This window comes from Schistocerca serialis, chromosome 7, assembly GCF_023864345.2.
Source record: "Schistocerca serialis cubense isolate TAMUIC-IGC-003099 chromosome 7, iqSchSeri2.2, whole genome shotgun sequence".
Classification (NCBI taxonomy): domain Eukaryota; kingdom Metazoa; phylum Arthropoda; class Insecta; order Orthoptera; family Acrididae; genus Schistocerca; species Schistocerca serialis.
Genome location: NC_064644.1, coordinates 195,853,579 through 195,875,630, shown reverse-complemented (window position 1 = coordinate 195,875,630; position 22,052 = coordinate 195,853,579). Strand labels below are relative to the sequence as shown.

Genomic DNA, 22,052 nt, shown 5'->3' with positions numbered 1-22,052 from the left:
GGAAAAACAGGACCACATATTATCGTGGAAGAAGGGTGATTGCTAGTAATGGCAATGAAAGATGGGAAAACAGCAGTACCAGATGGGATGCCTCCTGAATTCCTTTAGATGTTTGAGGAAGAACCAATAGAATGGTTGACAACACTATTCAATAAAACGTATAACTTGTGTAATCATTCCTCAAAACTGGCTTCAATCAGAGCTTGGCTTATTTTTACGCATTGTGATTCCAGAACAGTGATGTCACTGAGCCATCTCCTGAAAGTAATTTTAGATTATTTTGTGAATAATTTTTTTTGTGAAGAACAAATGGCACTTACACAATTTGGCTCCAGAAATGCTGTCAGTACTCCACAGGCTCTTTTCAGCATTCAGATCTTATTCCAGAGGTGTTGAGACATGAACTGTGATGATGATGATGATGATGATGATGATGATTGGTTTGTGGGGCACTCAACAGCACGGTTATCAGCACCCATACAAATTCCCAACCTTTGCTCAGTCCAATCTCGCCACATGGATGAATGATGATGAAATAATGAGGACAACACAAACACCCAGTCACCTCGAGGCAGGTGAATGAACTGTGAAGTCTATACCTGTTTTACTGATTATCAAAAGGTTTTTGGTAGAATACAATGTAAGATGGCCGAGTTGTTAAAAAATAGTGGAATGGATGACAAAAACCTCTGGCTCAAAATTAATCTATATTGGAATCCATATGCTGTGTGAGTAGAAAATGAGAAAGTGACACATTGAAGTTATGCCAAGGGCTGAGACAAGGTTGTATTTTGTTGCCACTAATATTTAAGCTCTATTCAGAAAATGTCTTCAAACACGCCCTTGAAAATATCGAAGAAGGTATCAACTTCAATTATGAGAAGCTGAAAAATATCCACTATGTTAATGATACTGTAATATTTGCCAACAGCCTAAGTAGTCTTCAACATATTGTATCCCAAATCAATGGAAAGTAGTGAGCATTATGGCTTATAAATCATTGTAAGGAAAACAAAATTAACACTCATAATCAAGGAAGACCTACTGAACCTGTCATCATAACAGTAAAGGAAAACTTGCTGAACAAGTAAACAAACACATTCATCTGGGAACCAATTAAAGGGGTAACTCCAAAGAAATTAGAAGTCCTTGTCAACAAAGCCAAAGCAACATTTTGTAAAATGATTAATATGTTCAACCACTTCTTACACGAAACAAAATTACGATTTCTGTAGCGCTTCGTATTTCCCATCCTTTTTTATGGAACTGCTACGTGGACTCTGACAAAGACTTGAGGCATTTGAGATGTGGCCATACAGAAGAATGTTAAAGAGTGTCGCAGAAAGATAAAATTATTAATGACATTGTCCAGAAAATGAAGACAGAGAATGAAGTCCTAAACACAGCAAAATGCAGAAAAATATCTCAGCCATGTAATGAGGAATGGGAACACACAAACTGCTGCAAAATATTTCTCAAGGAAAGGTACCTGGTAAAAAGAGGATGAAGAATAACAACGTCTTGCCTCGGAAACTTAAGTGTGCATCTGTTAGAGTATATCAGGCCCACACCTGGAATGGTCACAACTGTGTAAGGTAGAGTCAATTCCATCTTTCATGATCTGTCATATAAACAAAATTTGCTGTTCAGCAAGTGAGTCCCCATTTGTTGGTCTTTGCAATCCTGAGGAGTCATCTCACAAGATGACTTATTTCCTGGTATCTGACACTGATCCAACTATTTGATGACTTCCATGCTGTCCACTCTTATTTGTGTGTTGACACAACACATTCTTATGAACTTAGGCACACCCATTCAGTGAGATGGGAACATCCGCTGCTACTACGCCTATCTCATAACCTGGGTTGATTATGTTGCCTAATGTCTGTGGGTACCAAGAATGCTAGGTAGTAGGCTTAATCACAAGATCTTGAATAACTAATAATGGCTGCACATTTCATTTAAGGTGATATCTACTTGTTTAACATGATATAACTACAACGAACAGGGCATGCTTATTTTGTAGCAGAGCAACATAATGTTATGCCCTAAGTTCCATGTGTCTAATTAATTTCATGTAACACTTTGTATGACGATTACTCTGTGTTTTTCACATGTCAGAAGTCATCTGAAGTTACTCCTAAATATTTTGGTAAAGAAATCAGAATTTTATATCTACTGATATTGACATCATTATTAGTAGAGTAATAGTTCAGATACAACAAGAATGGGAGGGGAATGAATCAGCATCATATTAACTGTTGAGAGAAACTTACGAGGAGAGAAAAGTTATAAGGAATACCTTGCCTACCATAATAATACATTTCTAATTTGTTAGGTTCTCACAGTATGTAACTGCTTCCTTCATCAAATAATGAATTGGTGGTTTGAACAATATTAGTTGGGTATGTCTTGCACAGGGAAGTGGGGAACACATGGGACTGGGCAGAGCCTTCAATGTTGACAAGAGACTACACTGCAATATTGCTGACAAATAATCATTGATTATTTGGCTACTGTAGTTCTGGCATAAATCTATTATGCAAACCAAAGCAAAGCATTGAAAGCTGTAAGACTGGAGTAATATAGAGAAAGTTTACATAATAGAAATGAAATTTACAACAATATTATGGAAACAGGGCATGGAGGAGACAAAAAACATATGGGGCAGAAGACTCCAAGAAAAATCCAACGAGTAATGAAAGACCTAAGTAAAAACAAGACTCTTAGGATACACAACATCTCCTCAGAATTATAAAAAAAAGCAAAGAAGAACCAATCATGACAAAACTGTTCAACCTGGTAAGCATGGTATAAGACACATGTGTATGTTAAGACTTGAAAAAGAATTTAATAATCCCAATACTAAAGAAGCAAGGTGCTGACAGGTTAATTACAAAACCATTTTATCACACTTCCCAGGGAAAATTCTGACGATGTCCTTGTCTCTGAAGATTTTAAAATGAACAACAAAAGCAAAACCAGGGTAATGAAACTTAACCAAATTACATCAGATGAAGGTGAGAGCATTAGAATATGAATTAACCCACTAAAACTAGTAGACATGTTTCTGTTATTAGAGCAACAAAATAACTTATGATGGCAGAAAAAGAGGATATAAAATGTACATTGGCAACAGCAAGAAGAGTGATTTTTAGAAAGAGATATATGTTAACTTCCAACATAAACATAAGTGTTCATCATTTTTTCTGAAGTATTTGTGAGTGTGTGTCCTCAGATGGAAGCAAAACATGGACAATAAATAGTACAGACCAGATGAGAATAAGGTTTTTGTAATGTGGTGCTACAGAAGAATATTGGAGATGAGATGGTAGATCAGGTAGCTAATTATGAGGGTATTGAATCAAAATGGAAAGAAAAGAACTTTATGCCACTACTTAAGTAAAGGAAAAGATATGTTGCTAAGAGATGTACTGACTTGTTGAGGCATCAAGGCACTGTTACTTGGGTAACAAAGTAGTGGTGGTGGGGCATTGTATACATTAACAGAAAGACTAATGCTTCACTACAGCAAAGAGAATGTGGTTGCAACAATCACAGGCAAATGAAGAGATCTGGAAGGGATAGGCTGGTTGTGGAGAGCTCCAGCAAAACAAGTCTTTGGAATGGTGACCAGAACAAGTTCCTCTGTTGAGTATTTTTATGGGTGCCTGGAACATAACCTATCACTTATTATGAGCACTGGTACCAAACAATTTACAACTTCACAACAAGAACTGAATGAGGTGGTGCAGAGATTAGAGCACTGTACTTTCAGTTGCAACATGCTAGCTTCAAATCTGTGGCATCACCACCACCACCCTGACTTAGGTTTAATGTGGTTTAAGAAACTCATTTAAAGGAAAAGCCATTGTCAACTTTCTTCCCCACCCTTGTCCAATCTTCACTTTTTCTCTTCCTGTAATGGCCTCATTACCAATGGAGAATTACATCACCATCCTTGTTTCTACCCTTCCCTGCTTCATGGAAAAGTCAACTGATTGGCTTTCATTTTTACCAGTATGCAGTATCAGCACCCAAGTTGATGCTACATTCCTGGCTTCCAGAAGTTGTTGAAGACAGTTCCACACTGTTGCCCAACTAACAAAATAGGAGCATACACAGTTACGAGTTCCTAGAAAACAGAATGCGGCATTTCATTCTAACGGAGAGAGGTCTTCAGACATAAAAGTAACTTTGGACATACCCCAAGGTGTTTTATAGGACAATCACTTTTTACAATATCAATTAGTGGATAGTGTCGCATGTTCTATGTGACGTTTCTCAGATGGTGCTGTTTTATTCTGAGAAGTCTTAATTCTAGAAAATTTTAGCACAGAGCAGGAAAACCTGTCAAGGATTGACATTTGATGCAGGGATTAACAGTTGACCCTCAACAGTCAACATAAACAAATGTAGCCTATTGTGCACAAATAAATGGAGAGACCCATTGTTGTATCACTACATAATTGCCAAGGAATCACTGGAAATAATCACACACATGAATATTTGAGCATATGTAAGTAGCAATTATAGCGGAATGACCATGTCACTCTAATCCAAGGAAAAAAATGTGACACATTCATTGGAAGAACCCTCAGGAAGTGTAGCCCACCCATGAAGGATGCAATTTACAAAACCCTTGTATGACCAGTACTTTAATATTGTTTGGCACTCTGAGATCCGTATCAGATAGGATTGACAGAGGAAATACAACCAAAGAAAAGCAGTGTGTTTCACTACAGATTCATTTAATAAACATGTAAGCATCACAGAGATCCTCAGTGAAATCAAATGACAAGCGGTGAAAGAGGGCATTGTACGTCATGGTGTGGTTTACTGTTACTTTTCTGTAAGCATACATTGCTTGTAAGGGGTGTCCCACAAGTATATGTCTAACATACAATGACAAGAAGATAGAAGAAGTGGACAGTGTTAAATTCTTGGGATTACAGCTTGATAATAAATTCAACTGGGAGGAGCACACCACAGAACTTCTGAAGCGTCTTAACAAATCTCTATTTGCAATGCGAATTGTGTCAGACATAGCGGATATAAAACTGAAAAAGCTGGCATACTATGCTTACTTTCATTCCATAATGTCATATGGGATTATTTTTTTGGGGTAATTCATCAAGACAAGCTAAAGTTTTCCGGGCACAAAAATGTGCAGTAAGAGTTATATGTGGTGTGAACTCAAGAACCTCCTGCAGAAGCCTGTTTAGGGAACTAGGGATAGTAACTACTGCTTCCCAATATATTTACTCCTTAATGAAATTTGTCATTAAAAATATATCACTTTTTCAAACCAACAGCTCAATTCATGGAATCAATACTAGAAATAAGAATAACCTTCACAAGGATTTAAAGTCACTTAGTCTTGTACAAAAAGGTGTGCATTATTCAGGAACACACACATTTTCAGGGAAACATTCCACGTGGGAAAAATATATCTAAAAACAATGATGATGTGACTTACCGAACGAAAGTGCTGGCAGGTCGATAGACACACAAACACACACATGAAATTCTAGCTTTCGCAACAAATGGTTGCTTCGTCAGGAAAGAGGGAAGGAGAGGGAAAGACGAAAGGAAGTGGGTTTTAAGGGAGAGGGTAAGGAGTCATTCCAATCCCGGGAGCGGAAAGACTTACCTTAGGGGGAAAAAAGGACGGGTAAACACACACACACACACACACACACACACACACACACACACACACACACACACACACACACACACACACATCCATCCATCCATCCATCCACACATATACAGACACAAACAGACATATTTAAAGACAAAGAGTTTGGGCAGAGATGTCAGTCGAGGCGGAAGTGCAGAGGCAAAGATGATGTTGAATGACAGGTGAGGTACGAGTGGCGGCAACTTGAAATTAGTGGAGATTGAGGCCTGGTGGATAACGGGAAGAGAGGATATATTGAAGAGCAAGTTCCCATCTCCGGAGTTCGGATAGGTTGGTGTTGGTGGGAAGTACCCAGATAACCCGGACGGTTTAACACTGTGCCAAGATGTGCTGGCCGTGCACTAAGGCATGTTTAGCCACAGGGTGATCCTCATTACCAACAAACACTGTCTGCCTGTGTCCATTCATGCGAATGGACAGTTTGTTGCTGGTCATTCCCACATAGAATGCATCACCTTCGTAACCTGTTAGTTCATCCCTATGAAATCCCCAAACCATCTTCCCCACCCTCTGGCTCCTATCCTTGTAACCGCCCCCGTTGTAAAACCTGTCCCATGCACCCTCCCACCACCACCACCACCTACTCCAGTCCTGTAACCCGGAAGGTGTACACGATCAAAGGCAGAGCCACATGTGAAAGCACCCACGTGATTTACCAACTGACCTGCCTACACTGTGATGCATTCTATGTGGGAATGACCAGCAACAAACTGTCCATTCGCATGAATGGACACAGGCAGACAGTGTTTGTTGGTAATGAGGATCACCCTGTGGCTAAACATGCCTTGGTGCACGGCCAGCACATCTTGGCACAGTGTTAAACCGTCCGGGCTATCTGGGTACTTCCCACCAACACCAACCTATCCGAACTCCGGAGATGGGAACTTGCTCTTCAATATATCCTCTCTTCCCGTTATCCACCAGGCCTCAATCTCCGCTAATTTCAAGTTGCCGCCACTCATACCTCACCTGTCATTCAACATCATCTTTGCCTCTGCACTTCCGCCTCGACTGACATCTCTGCCCAAACTCTTTGTCTTCAAATATGTCTGCTTGTGTCTGTATATGTGCGCGCGCGCGAGTGTATACCCCTTTTTTCCCCCTAAGGTAAGTCTTTCCGCTCCCGGGATTGGAATGACTCCTTACCCTCTCCCTTAAAACCCACATCCTTTTGTCTTTCCCTCTCCTTCCCTCTTTCCTGATGAGGTAACAGTTTGTTGCGAAAGCTTGAATTTCATGTGTTTGTGCGTCTATCGACCTGCCAGCACTTTCGTTCGGTAAGTCACATCATCTGTGAACTTCTGCACAATTTCAGTGCACTAATGTTTTAGTTGTAAATATTTGTCATGTATTATTGTATTTCTGACATGTTCTACATCCTGGAGGACCTCCTCACTACAGATCAATTGGAATGAACGTAAATCTAATCTAATCTAATCTAATCTAATCTCCACAGCAGTCAACCAAAACACTGCCTCCCTCTGTGTTTGTTTCATGAAAAGACAATTTAGGTAAGCTTTACCAACAATCTTTCTTCTCATGGATCATTCGTGAATGCAACAGGAAAGGAAGGATGGGAGAAGAGACTGGGGTACACAAAGTACCCCCTGCCACATGCCGTACAGTTCTTTGCAGAGTACTGTAGATGAAATTCTTTAGCTGATATGAACTGATATTATGGCAGAAAATGCCTTTTTCGGGGATTCCACAGCATTTTCTTTCAGGCAAGTTGCAAGTTGTTTAACGGGTGTACTGGATTATTGGAACAATGACGCTGGCAGCCTCATTAGTATAGCAACAATTAATAGCACAAATACTGTTGCAGTTTTGAAAAACTGACTGTAAATCATTACACGAACTGCTTCACCTACACTTTAGACTGAACTATAACTGCTGGAGGTTACAATGGACGATCATGTTGTACAAGGTAACATACAGAAAATGTTCATGTGAAGAAAAAGTGGAAATCAAAATCTAATAAAATCTAAAGATTCATAAATAGGGTAAGCCTGATTTTGATGGACTGCCCATTACTCAAAAATTTTATCTAATGTTGAGATCTAAAAGCTTCCACAATTTCACTCATTACTTAAGCTCCGCAAGTGGAACACTACAGAAATCTCGGGTGTGGAGTATATAACAGTATTGAAAACAATTTCTATGATGAACTGTTCAACAGCACATTTGAATAATTTCAACTCAAACTTGATCATAGAAAAGAACTATTTGGTCTCTGAAATAGTGAAGGAATTTGGTTTTGTGGAATGAAATTCCAGAAGTTCCATGACTAGTATACTTGAATCACAATTGAAGAAAACTACATTTTCTGCCATCAGTATAACAAAGTCTTTCATCTGAAGTAAACTACTCAAGTGAATTTGAGGAAGAAGTTACGTAAAAACTAACCATTTTTAGAAAACACATTAGAAGCTAGTCTATAGTCATAAAATAATCACAAATGCTGGTTAACAAGAGATAGGACCTGTATCAGTACTAGGTGAATCCAGCGAGTCCTCTGAAATAAAATTATCCAAAAGAATACAGAGTGCACAATCAGGCAAGAATTTACTTAGTGGCACTTGCACACGAGCTTACACAATATCAGACATGGGTATCAGAACACTGCTACGGAGGTTCATAAACAGTGTTCAAACGAAAAGGTAAAAAGCTTCATTAAAAGCTGTGCCTTCAGCACACAAGTTGATGCTCACAGTCTTTTTTGAAGTCTAAGGTCCAGTACTCATTGAATTTCTCAATCACAGAAAATCATTAACAGTTACATGTACTGTGAGACACGCTGTAGCCTTCACTAAGTCTATCACGAGCATACAGCTGGGACTGCTCACAGAGGGAACGATTCTGTTCCACACTAATGCATGTCCACAAGTCTTCAAGGTCACACACAATGTAATGGCCAAGTTCAAGTGGGAGCAGCTTCAGCATTTGCCCTTCATCCTGGACATATCACCCTGCGACTTCCATGTGTTTGATGTGCTAAAAACGCACATCAAAGGGAAGTGCTGCAACTCATATAATGAACTGAAGGCCACACGGAGGACTGGCTCCTGTGACACCACAGGAATTCTGGGAACAAGGTAACAGTGGGATCTCTTGAATAAAGACTCCAGTCATAATGACAGTGTTGTTTCATACCTTGTCTTTTGAATACCCTTCATAGATTTGCAATATGCCTTCAGTCATGTAAGATGGATGGGGGTGGCAGTTAGTATGAAATATCTTGATGGTGGAAGAGTGGACGGCAAGGAGAGTGGGGCATAACTGACTGATGGAGATGCACCAGCCCAGGGCATGTTATCAAAGGAAATGCCCCAGCCTAGGGCACACAAGGAAGGGAAATTCCTCTGGGCGCAACCTGCAGCAAGTAGTGTCTAGGTTGTGTGGAAGGATGAATGGTGCACCTAAGTGTATGCCCTTGTGGTCAAACAACATTGTTAATTGAGGTGGGGAAAACCCCCAGTGCATGTTCGAGGAAGGGGGGGGAGGACACATCAGCACCAAGTTTAGAGAAACATTCTAAATGTGTGAAGGAGGAGGAATGGCGAGTCAACTGTTAATGGTCAATACATCAGGTATTAAACGAAGATCTGCATTGTACCTACTGTGGTGAAAGTATGCAAATTGATTGACAGAGTGGAAAAATATTTGCGGTAATGGGACAAAAATTGCATAGTAAAAGCATAGGAATACAATGTGAGGATGGCACAGACTGAGTGTAGAACACTTTCAAAGTGTCTGGTGGGAACATAAAATATCTTGAGTTTAAGGAAGGGTATGCAATTAGTTGTGCTTGATACTTACGGCATGATGTGTCTGTGGGAAGGAATGCATAGTTTGTAGATTCATAGGATAGCAGGACGAGGAGATGCATCGAGGAATAGTGGATTTTCTGATGTATACAAGCAAGGTTCAATGGCTACTCTGATGTGTTTACGTGCTTAAGGGGAGTTAGAACAGAAAAAAAAATTCAAATTTTCGGATTTTTATCTCATTATAAAACTTGCAATTTTCCGAATAAAATGATTATTTATAATCAATTATAAACTCACATGGGACGTATTTCCTCTAATTTTTTTAAAATATTATCTACGCCAGTTGAAAATGTTAAAATTTTTATGTGCATTACTTCAAGATCTAATAAAAGTGGTAATTTTTTTTATATATAGGAGGCTGTGGATTCCTGTGTTATAAAGGTTAAATTACGTGTTTGTATTGGTCATGTCCAGAATAGGATGGGCACCAGGTTTACAAAGTTGAAACAAAGTCTGAGAGACAAGAAACTTTCTGATGGTAAAACCATAAGAAGTAGGCTGACAGACAAAATGATTGATGAACTACAGCAGTATTATGGGATGGCCATTAGAAATAATACTGAGGATTTGTTGAAAATGAAGCAGGCAGAATGGGCTACCTTCTTCCACAGACTGTTAACTAATGAAAAACCAGTACACCACCTTTGCCCTCCTGGACCTGATTCATGATGCAATTACCGCAATGCCTAGTACTCAAACAGTTCACACAGCCATAAACATTCCATCCCAGCAGCAGTCATGGATATCATAAAACCTATATACAGAGACCCGGCAAACCCTGAATCACTGAAGAAGTGTCTGCAAGGTCAGACTCAAAATCCCAATGAGTCGTTCAATAATCTTAATGGACTCACCTAATGAGCGTTTGGCGTCATTGGCCGGGAGGCCCCTTACGGGGCAGGTCCGGCTGCCTTCGTGCAGGTCTTATTACATTCGACGGCACACTGGGCGACCTGCGTGCCGAATGGGCATGAAATGATGGTGAAGACAACACAACACACAGTCCCCGAGCAGAGAAAAGTCCCCGACCCAGCAGGGAATCTAATCCGCGGCCCTTAGGACAGCAGTCCGTCACGCTGACCATTCAGCTATTGAGGCGGACTTTGTTGGAATGAAGACACTAAAGTGGGGATCAGTGACACTGTTATTGCTTTTAATGATGGCAACATTGGTAGGGTGAAAGTGCTACAGCATATGGGAATTAATCCTGGAGCAAACTGCATCAGAGAACTTGAACAGTTGGATATGGTTCGCATTGATAAAGCAGAGTACGCAGCAGAGTATGCAGCACAGTTGGCCACTAAGGAGTCCAGAAAGAAGAAAAAAATTTGGAAAAAGATCAAGAGGATGATATATATATAGTATGGTGCAGGGTGCTTCTGAGTGACTAAAAATAATTTAAAAAAAAATAAGTTAAGTGAGTTACAGTCTTTTGAAACTTTAGAAGCTGTTCCTGCAAAAATTACATTTTCTTTTGCATTTTTACCTAAATCTCAGAAACCACTTCGAGTATTCAAATTTTCAGGGAGTAATAACATACATATCCTGAGTCTACTGAACTAAAAGAAGAACATAATATTATGTATAATTAAAATTATTTAGAATAACATACAAAAAAGTACACAAAATTTTAACTGTGTACTTCAAAAATTGTATTTCAGGAAGCAGTGGCAGAAATGCAATTATTGTAGTTCAGTAGACTCAGAACACACTGTTTCATGTGCTGTAAAAGTTTCATGTCAATGGCTACGGTATTTTGTGAAGTACAGGGAAGCCAAGTCACTAAATTTAACATTGTCGGGATAGGGCCCTGCTCCAACTCCCCTTAAGCGAGGTGCACCAGTGATGCTACACACAATCTTGGCTGAATGCTGGTGATGGGAGGTGGTCAGTAGCGGTTATTAGTGTACCCTCAAGGGGAACACACAAACTACCAACAGAAACACTTCAGAGATAGAGGCCGGTCACATGATTATACGTAAAATGAGGGTGCTGCAAGCAGGATGTGAAATGACAGTCCCTAACTGGGAGGGTGGGCTAAAGGTCTGCTGTGGAGTGTTTCTAATTGGTATTTGGTTGCCTGAGATGGGAATGTGCAGTCTACTCTCTCTCTGTACTTGTAGTTCTGGATTCTAGGTGTGTGGAAGTGCCAAGAATGCGAATGAAAGTGGGGTAAGGTGGAAGTGAGGCGCGTCGAACAGACAGTTCAGGGCTACCGAGGTCTAGGGAAGAGTATCTGGTATCTCAGCATCAGACAGAAAGATATGCCAAGTTTGGAGATAAGCTATCAATCATACAGACACGATAATTGGAGAGGGGTAGTAGGAAAAGGGAGAGAAGGAAACGTAGTAAGTGAATATGGATTGGGGCTAAGAAATGAAAGAGGAAGCCGCCTGGTAGAATTTTGCACAGAGCATAACTTAATCATAGCTAACACTTGGTTCAAGAATCATAAAAGAAGGCTGTATACATGGAAGAAGCCTGGAGATACTGACAGATTTCAGATAGATTATATAATGGTAAGACAGAGATTTAGGAACCAGGTTTTAAATTGTAAGACATTTCCAGGGGCAGATGTGGACTCTGACCACAATCTATTGGTTATGAACTGTAGATTAAAACTGAAGAAACTGCAAAAAGGTGGGAATTTAAGGAGATGGGACCTGGATAAACTGACTAAACCAGAGGTGGTACAGAGTTTCAGGGAGAGCATAAGGGAACAACTGACAGTAATGGGGGAAAGAAATACAGTAGAAGAAGAATGGGTAGCTTTGAGGGCTGAAGTAGTGAAGGCAGCAGAGGATCAAGTGGGTAAAAAGACGAGGGCTAGTAGAAATCCTTGGGTAACAGAAGAAATATTGAATTTAATTGATGAAAGGAGAAAATATAAAAGCGCAGTAAATGAAGCAGGCAAAAAGGAATACAAACATCTCAAAAATGAGATCAACAGGAAGTGCAAAATGGCTAAGCAGGGATGGCTAGAGGATAAATGTAAGGATGTAGAGGCTTATCTCACTAGGAGTAAGATAGATACCGCCTAGAGGAAAATTTAAGAGACCTTTGGAGAAAAGAGAACCACTTGTATGAATATCAAGAGTTCAGATGGAAACCCAGTTCTAAGCAAAGAAGGGAAAGCAGAACGGTGGAAGGAGTATATAGAGGGTCTATACAAGGGCGATGTACTTGAGGACAATATTATGGAAATGGAAGAGGATGTAGATGAAGATGAAATGAGAGATATGATACTGCGTGAAGAGTTTGACAGAGCACTGAAAGACCTGAGTCGAAACAAGGCCCCGGGAGTAGACAACATTCCATTAGAACTATTGACAGCCTTGGGAGAGCCAGTCCTGACAAAACTCTACCATCTGGTGAGCAAGATGTATGAGACAGGCGAAATACCCTCAGACTTCAAGAAGAATATAATAATTCCAATCCCAAAGAAAGCAGGTGTTGACAGATGTGAAAATTACCGAACTATCAGTTTAACAAGTCACGGCTGCAAAACACTAACGCGAATTCTTTACAGACAAATGGAAAAACTAGCAGAAACCGACCTTGGGGAAGATCAGTTTGGATTCCGTAGAAACGTTGGAACACATGAGGCAATAATGACCCTACGGCTTATCTTAGAAGCTAGATTAAGGAAAGGCAAACCTACGTTTCTAGCATTTGCAGACTTTGAGAAAGCTTTTGACAATGTTGACTGGAATACTCCCTTTCAAATTCTGAAGGTGGCAGGCGTAAAATACAGGGAGCGAAAGGCTATTTACAATTTGTATAGAAACCAAATGGCAGTTATAAGAGTTGAGGGGCATGAAAGGGAAGCAGTGGTTGTGAAGGGAGTGAGACAGGGTTGTAGCCTATCCCCCATGTTATTCAATCTGTATATTGAGCAAGCAGTAAAGGAAACAAAAGAAAAATTCAGAGTAGGAAGTAACTTCCATGGAGAAGAAATAAAAACTTTGAGGTTCGCCGATGACATTGTAATTCTGTCAGAGACAGCAAAGTACCTGGAAGAGCAGCTGAACGGAATGGACATTGTCTTGAAAGGAGGATATAAGATGAACATCAACAAAAGCAAAACGAGGATAATGGAATGTAGTCGAATTAAATCGGGTGATGCTGAGGGAATTAGATTAGGAAATGAGACACTTAAAGTAGTAAATGAGTTTTGCTATTTGGGGAGCAAAATAACTGATGATGGTCGAAGTAGAGAGGATATAAAATGTAGACTGGCAATGGCAAGAAAAGCGTTTCTGAAGAAGAGAAATTTGTTAACATCGAGTATAGATTTAAGTGTCAGGAAGTCGTTTCTGAAAGTATTTGTATGGAGTGTAGCCATGTATGGAAGTGAAACATGGACGATAAATAGTTTAGACAAGAAGAGAATAGAAGCTTTCGAAATGTGGTGTTACATAAGATTGCTGAAGATTAGATGGGTAGATCACGTAACTAATGAGGAGGTGTTGAATAGGATTGGGGAGAAGAGAAGTTTGTGGCACAACTTGACTAGAAGAAGGGATCGGTTGGTAGGACATGTTTTGAGGCATCAAGGGATCACCAATTTAGTATTGGAGGGCAGCGTAGAGGGTAAAAATCGTAGAGGGAGACCAAGAGATGAATACACCAAGCAGATTCAGAAGGATGTAGGTTACAGTAGGTACTGGTAGATTAAGAAGCTTGCGCAGGACAGAGTAGCATGGAGAGCTGCATCAAACCAGTCTCAGGACTGAAGACCACAACAACAACAACAACAACAACAATTGGAGAGGTGTGGAGGGGAGGACCAGATGTCAGAATTGTTTTTAAAAAGACTTTCTCGATTTGAAGCATAGCTATAACATTTGAACCGTAAACATTTAGACCTTTAAGCCCTATTAAGAAAGAGAAGAAAGCGTACTGGGAATTTAAAAACTAGGTTTCAAAGTTTCGTTTTTCGAAATATAAAGCGCAAATGTTACCTTAAAGCAAACTGTTAGTGGAGTGTGAAACAAGATCAATTTTCGAAGGGCAGAACAGTCAAGAACATTGCATAATTGGTAAGTACACTGAAAGGAATTTTGAAATAAGTAAAAACTTAACTTTATTCACGATTCTTGCATTAATAAAATATATATTCTGTATTGCTAATGACAAGGAGTTTCCAGGCTGCGTTAAAATATTGTATCAGGCAAACAAAAGTGGTTCACACACTGCTGCAACGAGAAACACTGTTGTCGAATTATTAAAACAAATCAAATAGCGAATTCCGTAATTTTAGCAGGGGCCCCCGTAACACCATAATTTAAACTAGAAACCGTGATGATTACGGACAAATCTTAATACTTTGGGTGTCTGCGCAGGCACTCTGACACATGCAAAGTCTAGCAGCTCTACAGAAATGTGCTGTTGTGTGCAACCGGTACTGGCCCTTTCAGAGTCTCACTGTTCGTAGCAAAGTAAATTTAGTCAGACAGATCTCGGCGAAGCTCCGACGATTTTATTAGAGTCAGGTCACACAAATGGTTTCGAGTTGTCGCTACTGACCCTTTTCGATGAGCTCGTTCCACTTCTTGGCCCAGCCGCGCAGGCTCTTGGCGTAGGCCTTCTCGATGTCGGCGCGCTCCTGCACGAGCGCGACCAGGTCCGTGCACAGCCGGTAGCCGTCCTCGATGCGGCGGGTGGTGCGCTTGTAGTTGCCGGGCTCCCAGAAGGAGTCGCTGCCCGCGATCAGCATGTTGTCGTCGCTGTGGTGGGACATGGCGCCGGCGCCGCCTCTCAGCCCCGCTCCCTGCAACACCGCCAACGGCCAGCTGTAGCCCAGCTTTCTGTCTCTCCGCGACTCTTGCGCGAGCCGAAGCAGCCGTCCAAAGACGCACATTTTACTTTGTTTGATTTATGACAAAATATAGTTTCCAAATTTCTCCTCTAACTTTCGGAGAACATTAAAACTTGAGAGTCTGGAAAATGACGAGGTGTTGTACGGGGTGTTCAAAAAGTCTCTCCGCGGTGCCGTATGATTGTTAGCCGCGCGTGCCGTATGGCTTAGTGAATATACCAAAATGAAACTCAGTGACATACAAGTTATCAGTTTGTTGAATATTCATTTTTACTTACAAATTTTCACATGAAATGTTGAGTTGTCCCCCTGTTGTTGAATACGCAATTCAATTCGTCTAACCATGTTTCCAAACACAAGCTGTAACATTTCTTATATAACGGCAGCAGTTAAAGTGGATATTGCAGTTTTCAATTACTCGATGCATTTTGTATGGTTTTTATAGACAGTTGCTTTCGCTGCACCCCAGAAGAAAAAGTCAGGTGGTGTTCAGGCGATCGTGGATGCCAAAGTCCCTGTGAAATTATGCGATCACCAAAAACATCAGCAAGTAGTGACATTGAAACGCGAGCTGTATGCACGGTTGCACCATCTTGTAGAAAATAACCGTTCAGTATTTCACTTAACACAACTTCTCCTATGAATGGGTACAGAATATCACTGCAGTATCGTTGTGAGTTTATTGCATGGGACCCCCAATCGCACGGCATGCTCGGCTAACAATCATATGGCACTGCGGAGATACTATTTGTAGACACCTTGGAAAACTACAAGTGTAACAGGATAATTTGTTGTTGCTCGAGTCCACTGCCCATACGGATGCGCTTGCAGCCTGACCGCCTACAGAGAACAGTCCAACCAGTACTAGCAAACTGGGACAGGCTAACAACAACATCACCGACAGGGTTCACGAATCCACAGGCAGAATAGAGAAACCACAGGAAGGTTCCAGAATGAGAATTTCACTCTGCAGCGGTGTGTGTGCTGATAGAAACTTCCTGGCAGATTAAAACTGTGTGCTAGACCACGACTCGAAGTCGAGACCTTTGCCTTTCGCGGGCAAGTACTCTACCACCACAGCTACCCGAGCACGACCCACGACCCGCTCTCAGTTTTACTTCCGCCAGTACCTCGTCTCTCACCTTCCAAACTTCACAGAGGCTCTCCTGCGAACCTTGCAGCACTAGCACTCCTGGACGAAAGGATATTTCTGAGAAATGGCTTAGCCACAACCTGGGGGATGTTTGCACAATGAAATTTTCACTTTGCATCGGAGTTTGCGCTGATAGCGCCCTTGCCCGCGAAAGGCAAAGGTCCCGAGTTCGAGACTCGGTCCGGCACACAGTTTTAATATGCCAGGAAGTTTCTAACCACAGGAAACTGAGTGAGACAAGAAAGGAAAGAAAAACAAGAAAAGCACACCCAGAAAGAAAACGAAATTATAAATAGATTGACTTCCCGAACTTTCCTGGAAACGACAAAGAAATAACATTCTCGGCATTTACACGCTCGCATGGCCATAGCCTGCAGACGTGTGCTTACAGTCTTACAGGTGAGTTGGATACTGACGACGTTCAGTGCACACTTCTATTTTATGTCGGGTAAATTATGACACTGTAAAAGTTTAAAGAATTTGTTGCTATTATAGTTCTTAAATCAATCTCATGACACATGTAGTTCACGAATTTTCGGACTAATGCTTTTGAAATGTAGTATTTCTCTGAACTGTAGTTTCTTTGAAGCTACTTTGAACCGATGTACGAGGAGCGTTCGATAAGTATTTCAACAGGTTTTTTCCTCGACCAATTTCGATTGTGGAATATTCCCCCTTCAGCCTCCGTAGTTTCATTATGTTCCGATAGGTCGCATTGCTATACATAGGCCTTCAAAAATGGCGTCTGCAACGGAGGTGCGTTCCAAACAGAGAGCTGTCATCGAATTTCTTTTGGCAGAAGACCGGAGCATCGCAGACATTCATACGCGCTTGAAGAACGTCTACGGTGACCTGGCAGTGAACAAAAGCACGGTGAGTCGCTGGACGAGGCGTCTGTTATCATCGGAACGAGGTAGCGAAAACCTTTGTGCTGGCCGCACACAGCTGTAACTCCTGCAATGCTGGAACGTGTAGACACACTCATTCGAGGTGATCTACGAATCAAAAACACCTCGCTGCACAACTGTTGGTAGTGCTAACACACTCATCCACCAGTTGGTGTACCCAATGCTGCGTACCCGCTAGGTTCCTCGCTGTCTAACTGAAGACCATAAAGAGCAACGAAGGACCATCTCTGTGGAATTGCTTGCACGTTACGAGGCTGATCGTGACAATTTTTTGTCCAACATCGTCACAGAAAAAAAGGCAATCCACCGAGTGGCGCCACACCACCACTCCTACCTCTGAAGAGGGAGTTCCTACCCTTAGTAGATGACGTCATAGCGACGGTCTTCTGGGACTCCCTCGTGGTGCAACAGTCAACTCTGAACTGTATTGTACTAGTCTCAAGAAACAGAAGAAAACGACAGCAGGGTGTTTGTCACTACAAAAATCAAACGAACTACATCACACCGCAAGACTCTCACAGGTATGCGCACCGAGACCAGATCACCGAACTTTACTGGATTGTTCTTCCTCATCCACCCTACAGTCCGCAGCTCGTGGTCGTGCGGTAGCGTTCTCGCTTCCCGCGCCCGGGTTCGATTCCCGGCGGGGTCAGGGATTTTCTCTGCCTCGTGATGACTGGGTGTTGTGTGATGTACTTAGGTTAGTTAGGTTTAAGTAGTTCTGTTCTAAGTTCTAGGGGACTGATGACCTTAGATGTTAAGTCCCATAGTGCTCAGAGCCATTTGAACCATTTTTTCCACCCTACAGCCCGGGTCTCGCACTGTCCGACTTCTATTTGTTTGGCCCAATGAAAGATGCATTTCGCGGGAAGTAGTATGTGGATGATGTAGCAAGACGTCGACCAGTAGAGGTAATACGCGGGCATACAGCCTCTCCCAATAAGATGTCTTGCGGCCGTCGCATTGAGTGGAGATTATATGGAGAGAGAAAAAAAAAAAACAGACTTTTATAGCCAGAAGTGTGGGGAATAATATGATGTATCGAAATCCTGACTAAAACCAACCTGCTTACAGAAAAAAATATGTTGCATTACTTATTGAACGCGCCTAGTAGTATACAATGATTTATTATTATATCGAAATTATGTTTGTTATTGTTAATAAAATCCTAAGCACCTGTTGAGCATTAACAGCAGTGGTAACGGCTAGTTATATGTATGGGGGGGGGGGGGGGGGGGGAGACGCTGACAGTAACAAAACAATGGCCTTCCTCAATCGAATACCAAAGCAGCGGTTGGCCCGTCCACATACATACAGATATTGACGGTAAAAGTTTACTTCGGCATACTATAAAGTTAATCTCCTGTTGTTTCCAGGCGTCTATCCCATAAAACAACAGTAAAGTAGCAACACGCATACAGTTATGTGGATGGCTCAACTTCCATTGTGACAACATTACTTTCTTTTAAAGAATCTTGGTACAAAGTAATTTAAACAACACGAAGGTGACAGTCGAAACAAGGGTTTTTTTGTTCATTATACCAACAACGCACTTCACAATTCATTAAATGAGACAACACTTGAGGGGGTTTGGCTTTAATTAACGAACTCATTACAATCTCATATTATTAGAGATAATTTTTAAGACTTGTGTAGAACTCTTTCTGCAATGAGGTGTTAACGAGCGGGATTGCTTCAGTGTACGTAGACTAGCAGGCTGTGTACCCAAGGTAAGTACCGAAGCACTCTTTCACTACAGGAAATCTGTAGAAAGTATTGTGCGGATCGTAGCTGAAACCTTTAAGCCATTGATATCCAATGAAATGCGAAACCTCCGCTGAATAATACAGTAAGTGAAAGTATAGCCCTTGGTACAAACGTGAAAATAGATATTATCGAAACGCTGGTTTGTGTCCTTGCAAAATCGGAATCTAATAATACAATTACTGTGCGCTTCAATTTTAAAATATACTGGTTAATCTCAATAACGATAGAAACTGTGACCAGAGTACATGGCGAAAGAAATTCGCATGGTCCTTCAACCACATCTAAATACTGGTGTCTAAGCACCATCAATTTTGCAGGTAAGTACAGTCCGCAGATCAAAAGGAGAATCATTCCAAATATGGTTGCAAAATGCTAGCTGTCGGTATGGCATATGCAAAAAAAGGTGTCTACTGTTACTAATGGCGAGCTTGCCGGTCGATTAACTTGGGGGTCACATGCACAGCGGAACGAGTGAGTTTTATTGACAAAATACTGAGAAGATACAACAGGTCTACTAAGAAGAATGCAATACACACCGCTTGGCCGTCTTCTATTGGAATGTTGCTGTGCGGTATGGAATGCGGACCACATACGTTTGGCGGAGGATACCGAAAAAGTTCAAAGAAGTGGAGTTCATTTCATGTAGGGAAGAGAGTGTCGCATATATGATATGCGAGTTGGGGGGGTGGTGGTGGTGGTGGTGGTGGTGGTTAGTGTTTAACGTCCCGTCGACAACGAGGTCATTAGAGACAGAGCGTAAGCTCGGGTTAGGGAAGGATGGGGAAGGAAATAGGCCGTGCCCTTTCAAAGGAACCATCCCGGCATTTGCCTGAAACGATTTAGGGAAATCACGGAAAACCTAAATCAGGATGGCCGGAGACGGGATTGAACCATCGTCCTCCCGAATGCGAATCCAGTGTGCGAGTTGGGGTGGCAATCATTAAACCAAAGGCGTTTTTCATTGCGACGATTTCCTTTCCACGGAATTTCAATCTCCAGCTTTCACCTCCGAATGCGAAAATATTTTGTTGACGCCCACTTATATAGAGGGAAATGATCATCGTAATAAAATAAGAGAAATCGGAGCTCGCACGGGAGGATTTAAGTGTTCGTGTGTGGAACGCTAGGGAAATAATGCGAAAGTGGTTCGATGAACCCCCTGCGTGCCACGTAAGTGGGAAATGCAGAGTAGTCGAGCATATGGAGACGAAGACTGCCATTAGTACGGATTTGGCTGAAATAATCAAAAGTTCCTTATCTATGAATCCCAGATAGAGCGTAAATTAACATTCGTCGTCCAATTCCATAATAAGGTACACGATTTCACATTAGCCCATTGCACTGCATCCACTCTTAAAGTCTTTTTAACTATGGCTCTTGTCATGCGAAGTAGAACTGTTATAACATTTTGCTAGTTTTGAGGAACTGCCTTGCTCTTCAGACAGTCAGCGAATAGGAAGTTACTCTTTTACTAATTTTCTGATCTCTCTCTCTTATTCATGTACGGAAGGCTGTTCGTACGCTTCATGTGACAAAACCGTAACTTATTATTTTCATGAATCACTAACTTAATAACACCTCTTTTTTAATGTTTTAATAGCTAAATCGGGATCTGGTAACAAATTAGAAAAGGAGAAATACTCTAGTAGAACTAATAGTCCACGTTTAGAGGGAGGGCCGAAGTGGCACCCTCTTCCACATCAACAGTCGTTACAATTACTAGTCATTCTGAAGGACTCGCTGCAAGGGGATTGGTGCGTAGTGGGAGAGTCCGGCGAAAAAGATTGAAACCACGAGATACATGGGGCATTCAATAACTAAATCAACACATTTTTTGTCAGATAATTCCGGTTGAAAAAATGCGGAATTTGTTGTGCGACAACGTGGAGTATTCCCACGTCAGTCCCTATAGCTTCGTTGAATTTTCGATAGGTCGCGGCGCTGTTCGTGGCCTTCAAAATGACGTCTGTAACGGAGGTGGGTTCCAGGCAGAGAGCTGTCATTGAATTCCTTTCGGCGGAAAACCAGAGCATAGCAAATATTCATAAGCCCTTGCAGAATGTCTAGGGAGACCGGGCAGTGAACAAAAACACGCTGAGTCGTCGGGCGAGGCTTCTGTCATTATGGCAACAAAGTCCCGCAAACCTGTCCGACCTGACGCGTGCCGGCCGGCCGAACACATCTGTGCTGCAACAGTAACCCAACCATTACCAAGGCTGGAAGAAGTGGTACTTTTCATTAGAGAAAAATTAAATTTCGCTCCACAAAACAAGGTAGGCCCATTTAAAAGTAAAAATTGAGCAGTTTTACCTACTCCGCGTACTTCGTTCTTTTTTCCCTTCGAGGAAGATGCGGAAGCACCAAGAGTACCGTCCACATTTACAAGTGTCTTGTAGACAAGCAATCGAGACGACGTCAGGGTGTTTGTCGCCACAGAAATGCAAACTAACTGCTTCTCCTCATTACAAGGCCTGAAATAAGTCTGCGCATCCGAAAGGAGCAGACGAAACTTCAATGGATTGTTCTTCCCCGTCCACCCTAGAGCCCGGATCTCGCATCTTCCGACTCCAGTGAGAGATTCACTCCGCGGGAAGCAGTACGTGGATGATGGCTAGGTTGCTGATGCAGCAAGGCGTTGGTTCCGACGTCGACCGGTCTCCCTACATACAGCCTCTCCCAGTAAAGGGCGTTGAGGCCGTCGCATTGAACGGAGATTATATTGAAAAACAGAGTTTTGTGTGGCCTAAGGAGTGGAGAATAATATGGCGTATTGGAATCCTGAATCAAACCAAATTACTTTTAAAAAAAGTGTATTTCATTACTTATTGAACTCCCTTCGTATTATGTCACCTTGCAGCTATGTGCT

At 41.6% G+C, this 22,052-nt stretch overlaps 1 protein-coding gene across 12 annotated transcripts in view; it reads right to left on the bottom strand.

The window, feature by feature from the left end:
- The window catches only part of LOC126412584 (protein kinase C and casein kinase substrate in neurons protein 1-like), a 548,284-nt gene that overhangs the window by 29,650 nt on the left and 496,582 nt on the right, over window positions 1-22,052 (bottom strand). For all 12 annotated transcript variants that reach the window (XM_050082245.1, XM_050082244.1, XM_050082241.1 and 9 more), the window contains one exon: window positions 15,067-15,310. In XM_050082245.1, the coding sequence (XP_049938202.1) occupies window positions 15,067-15,280 (214 nt within the window). In that variant the 5' untranslated portion in view covers window positions 15,281-15,310. The remainder of the gene's footprint in view (window positions 1-15,066; window positions 15,311-22,052) is intronic.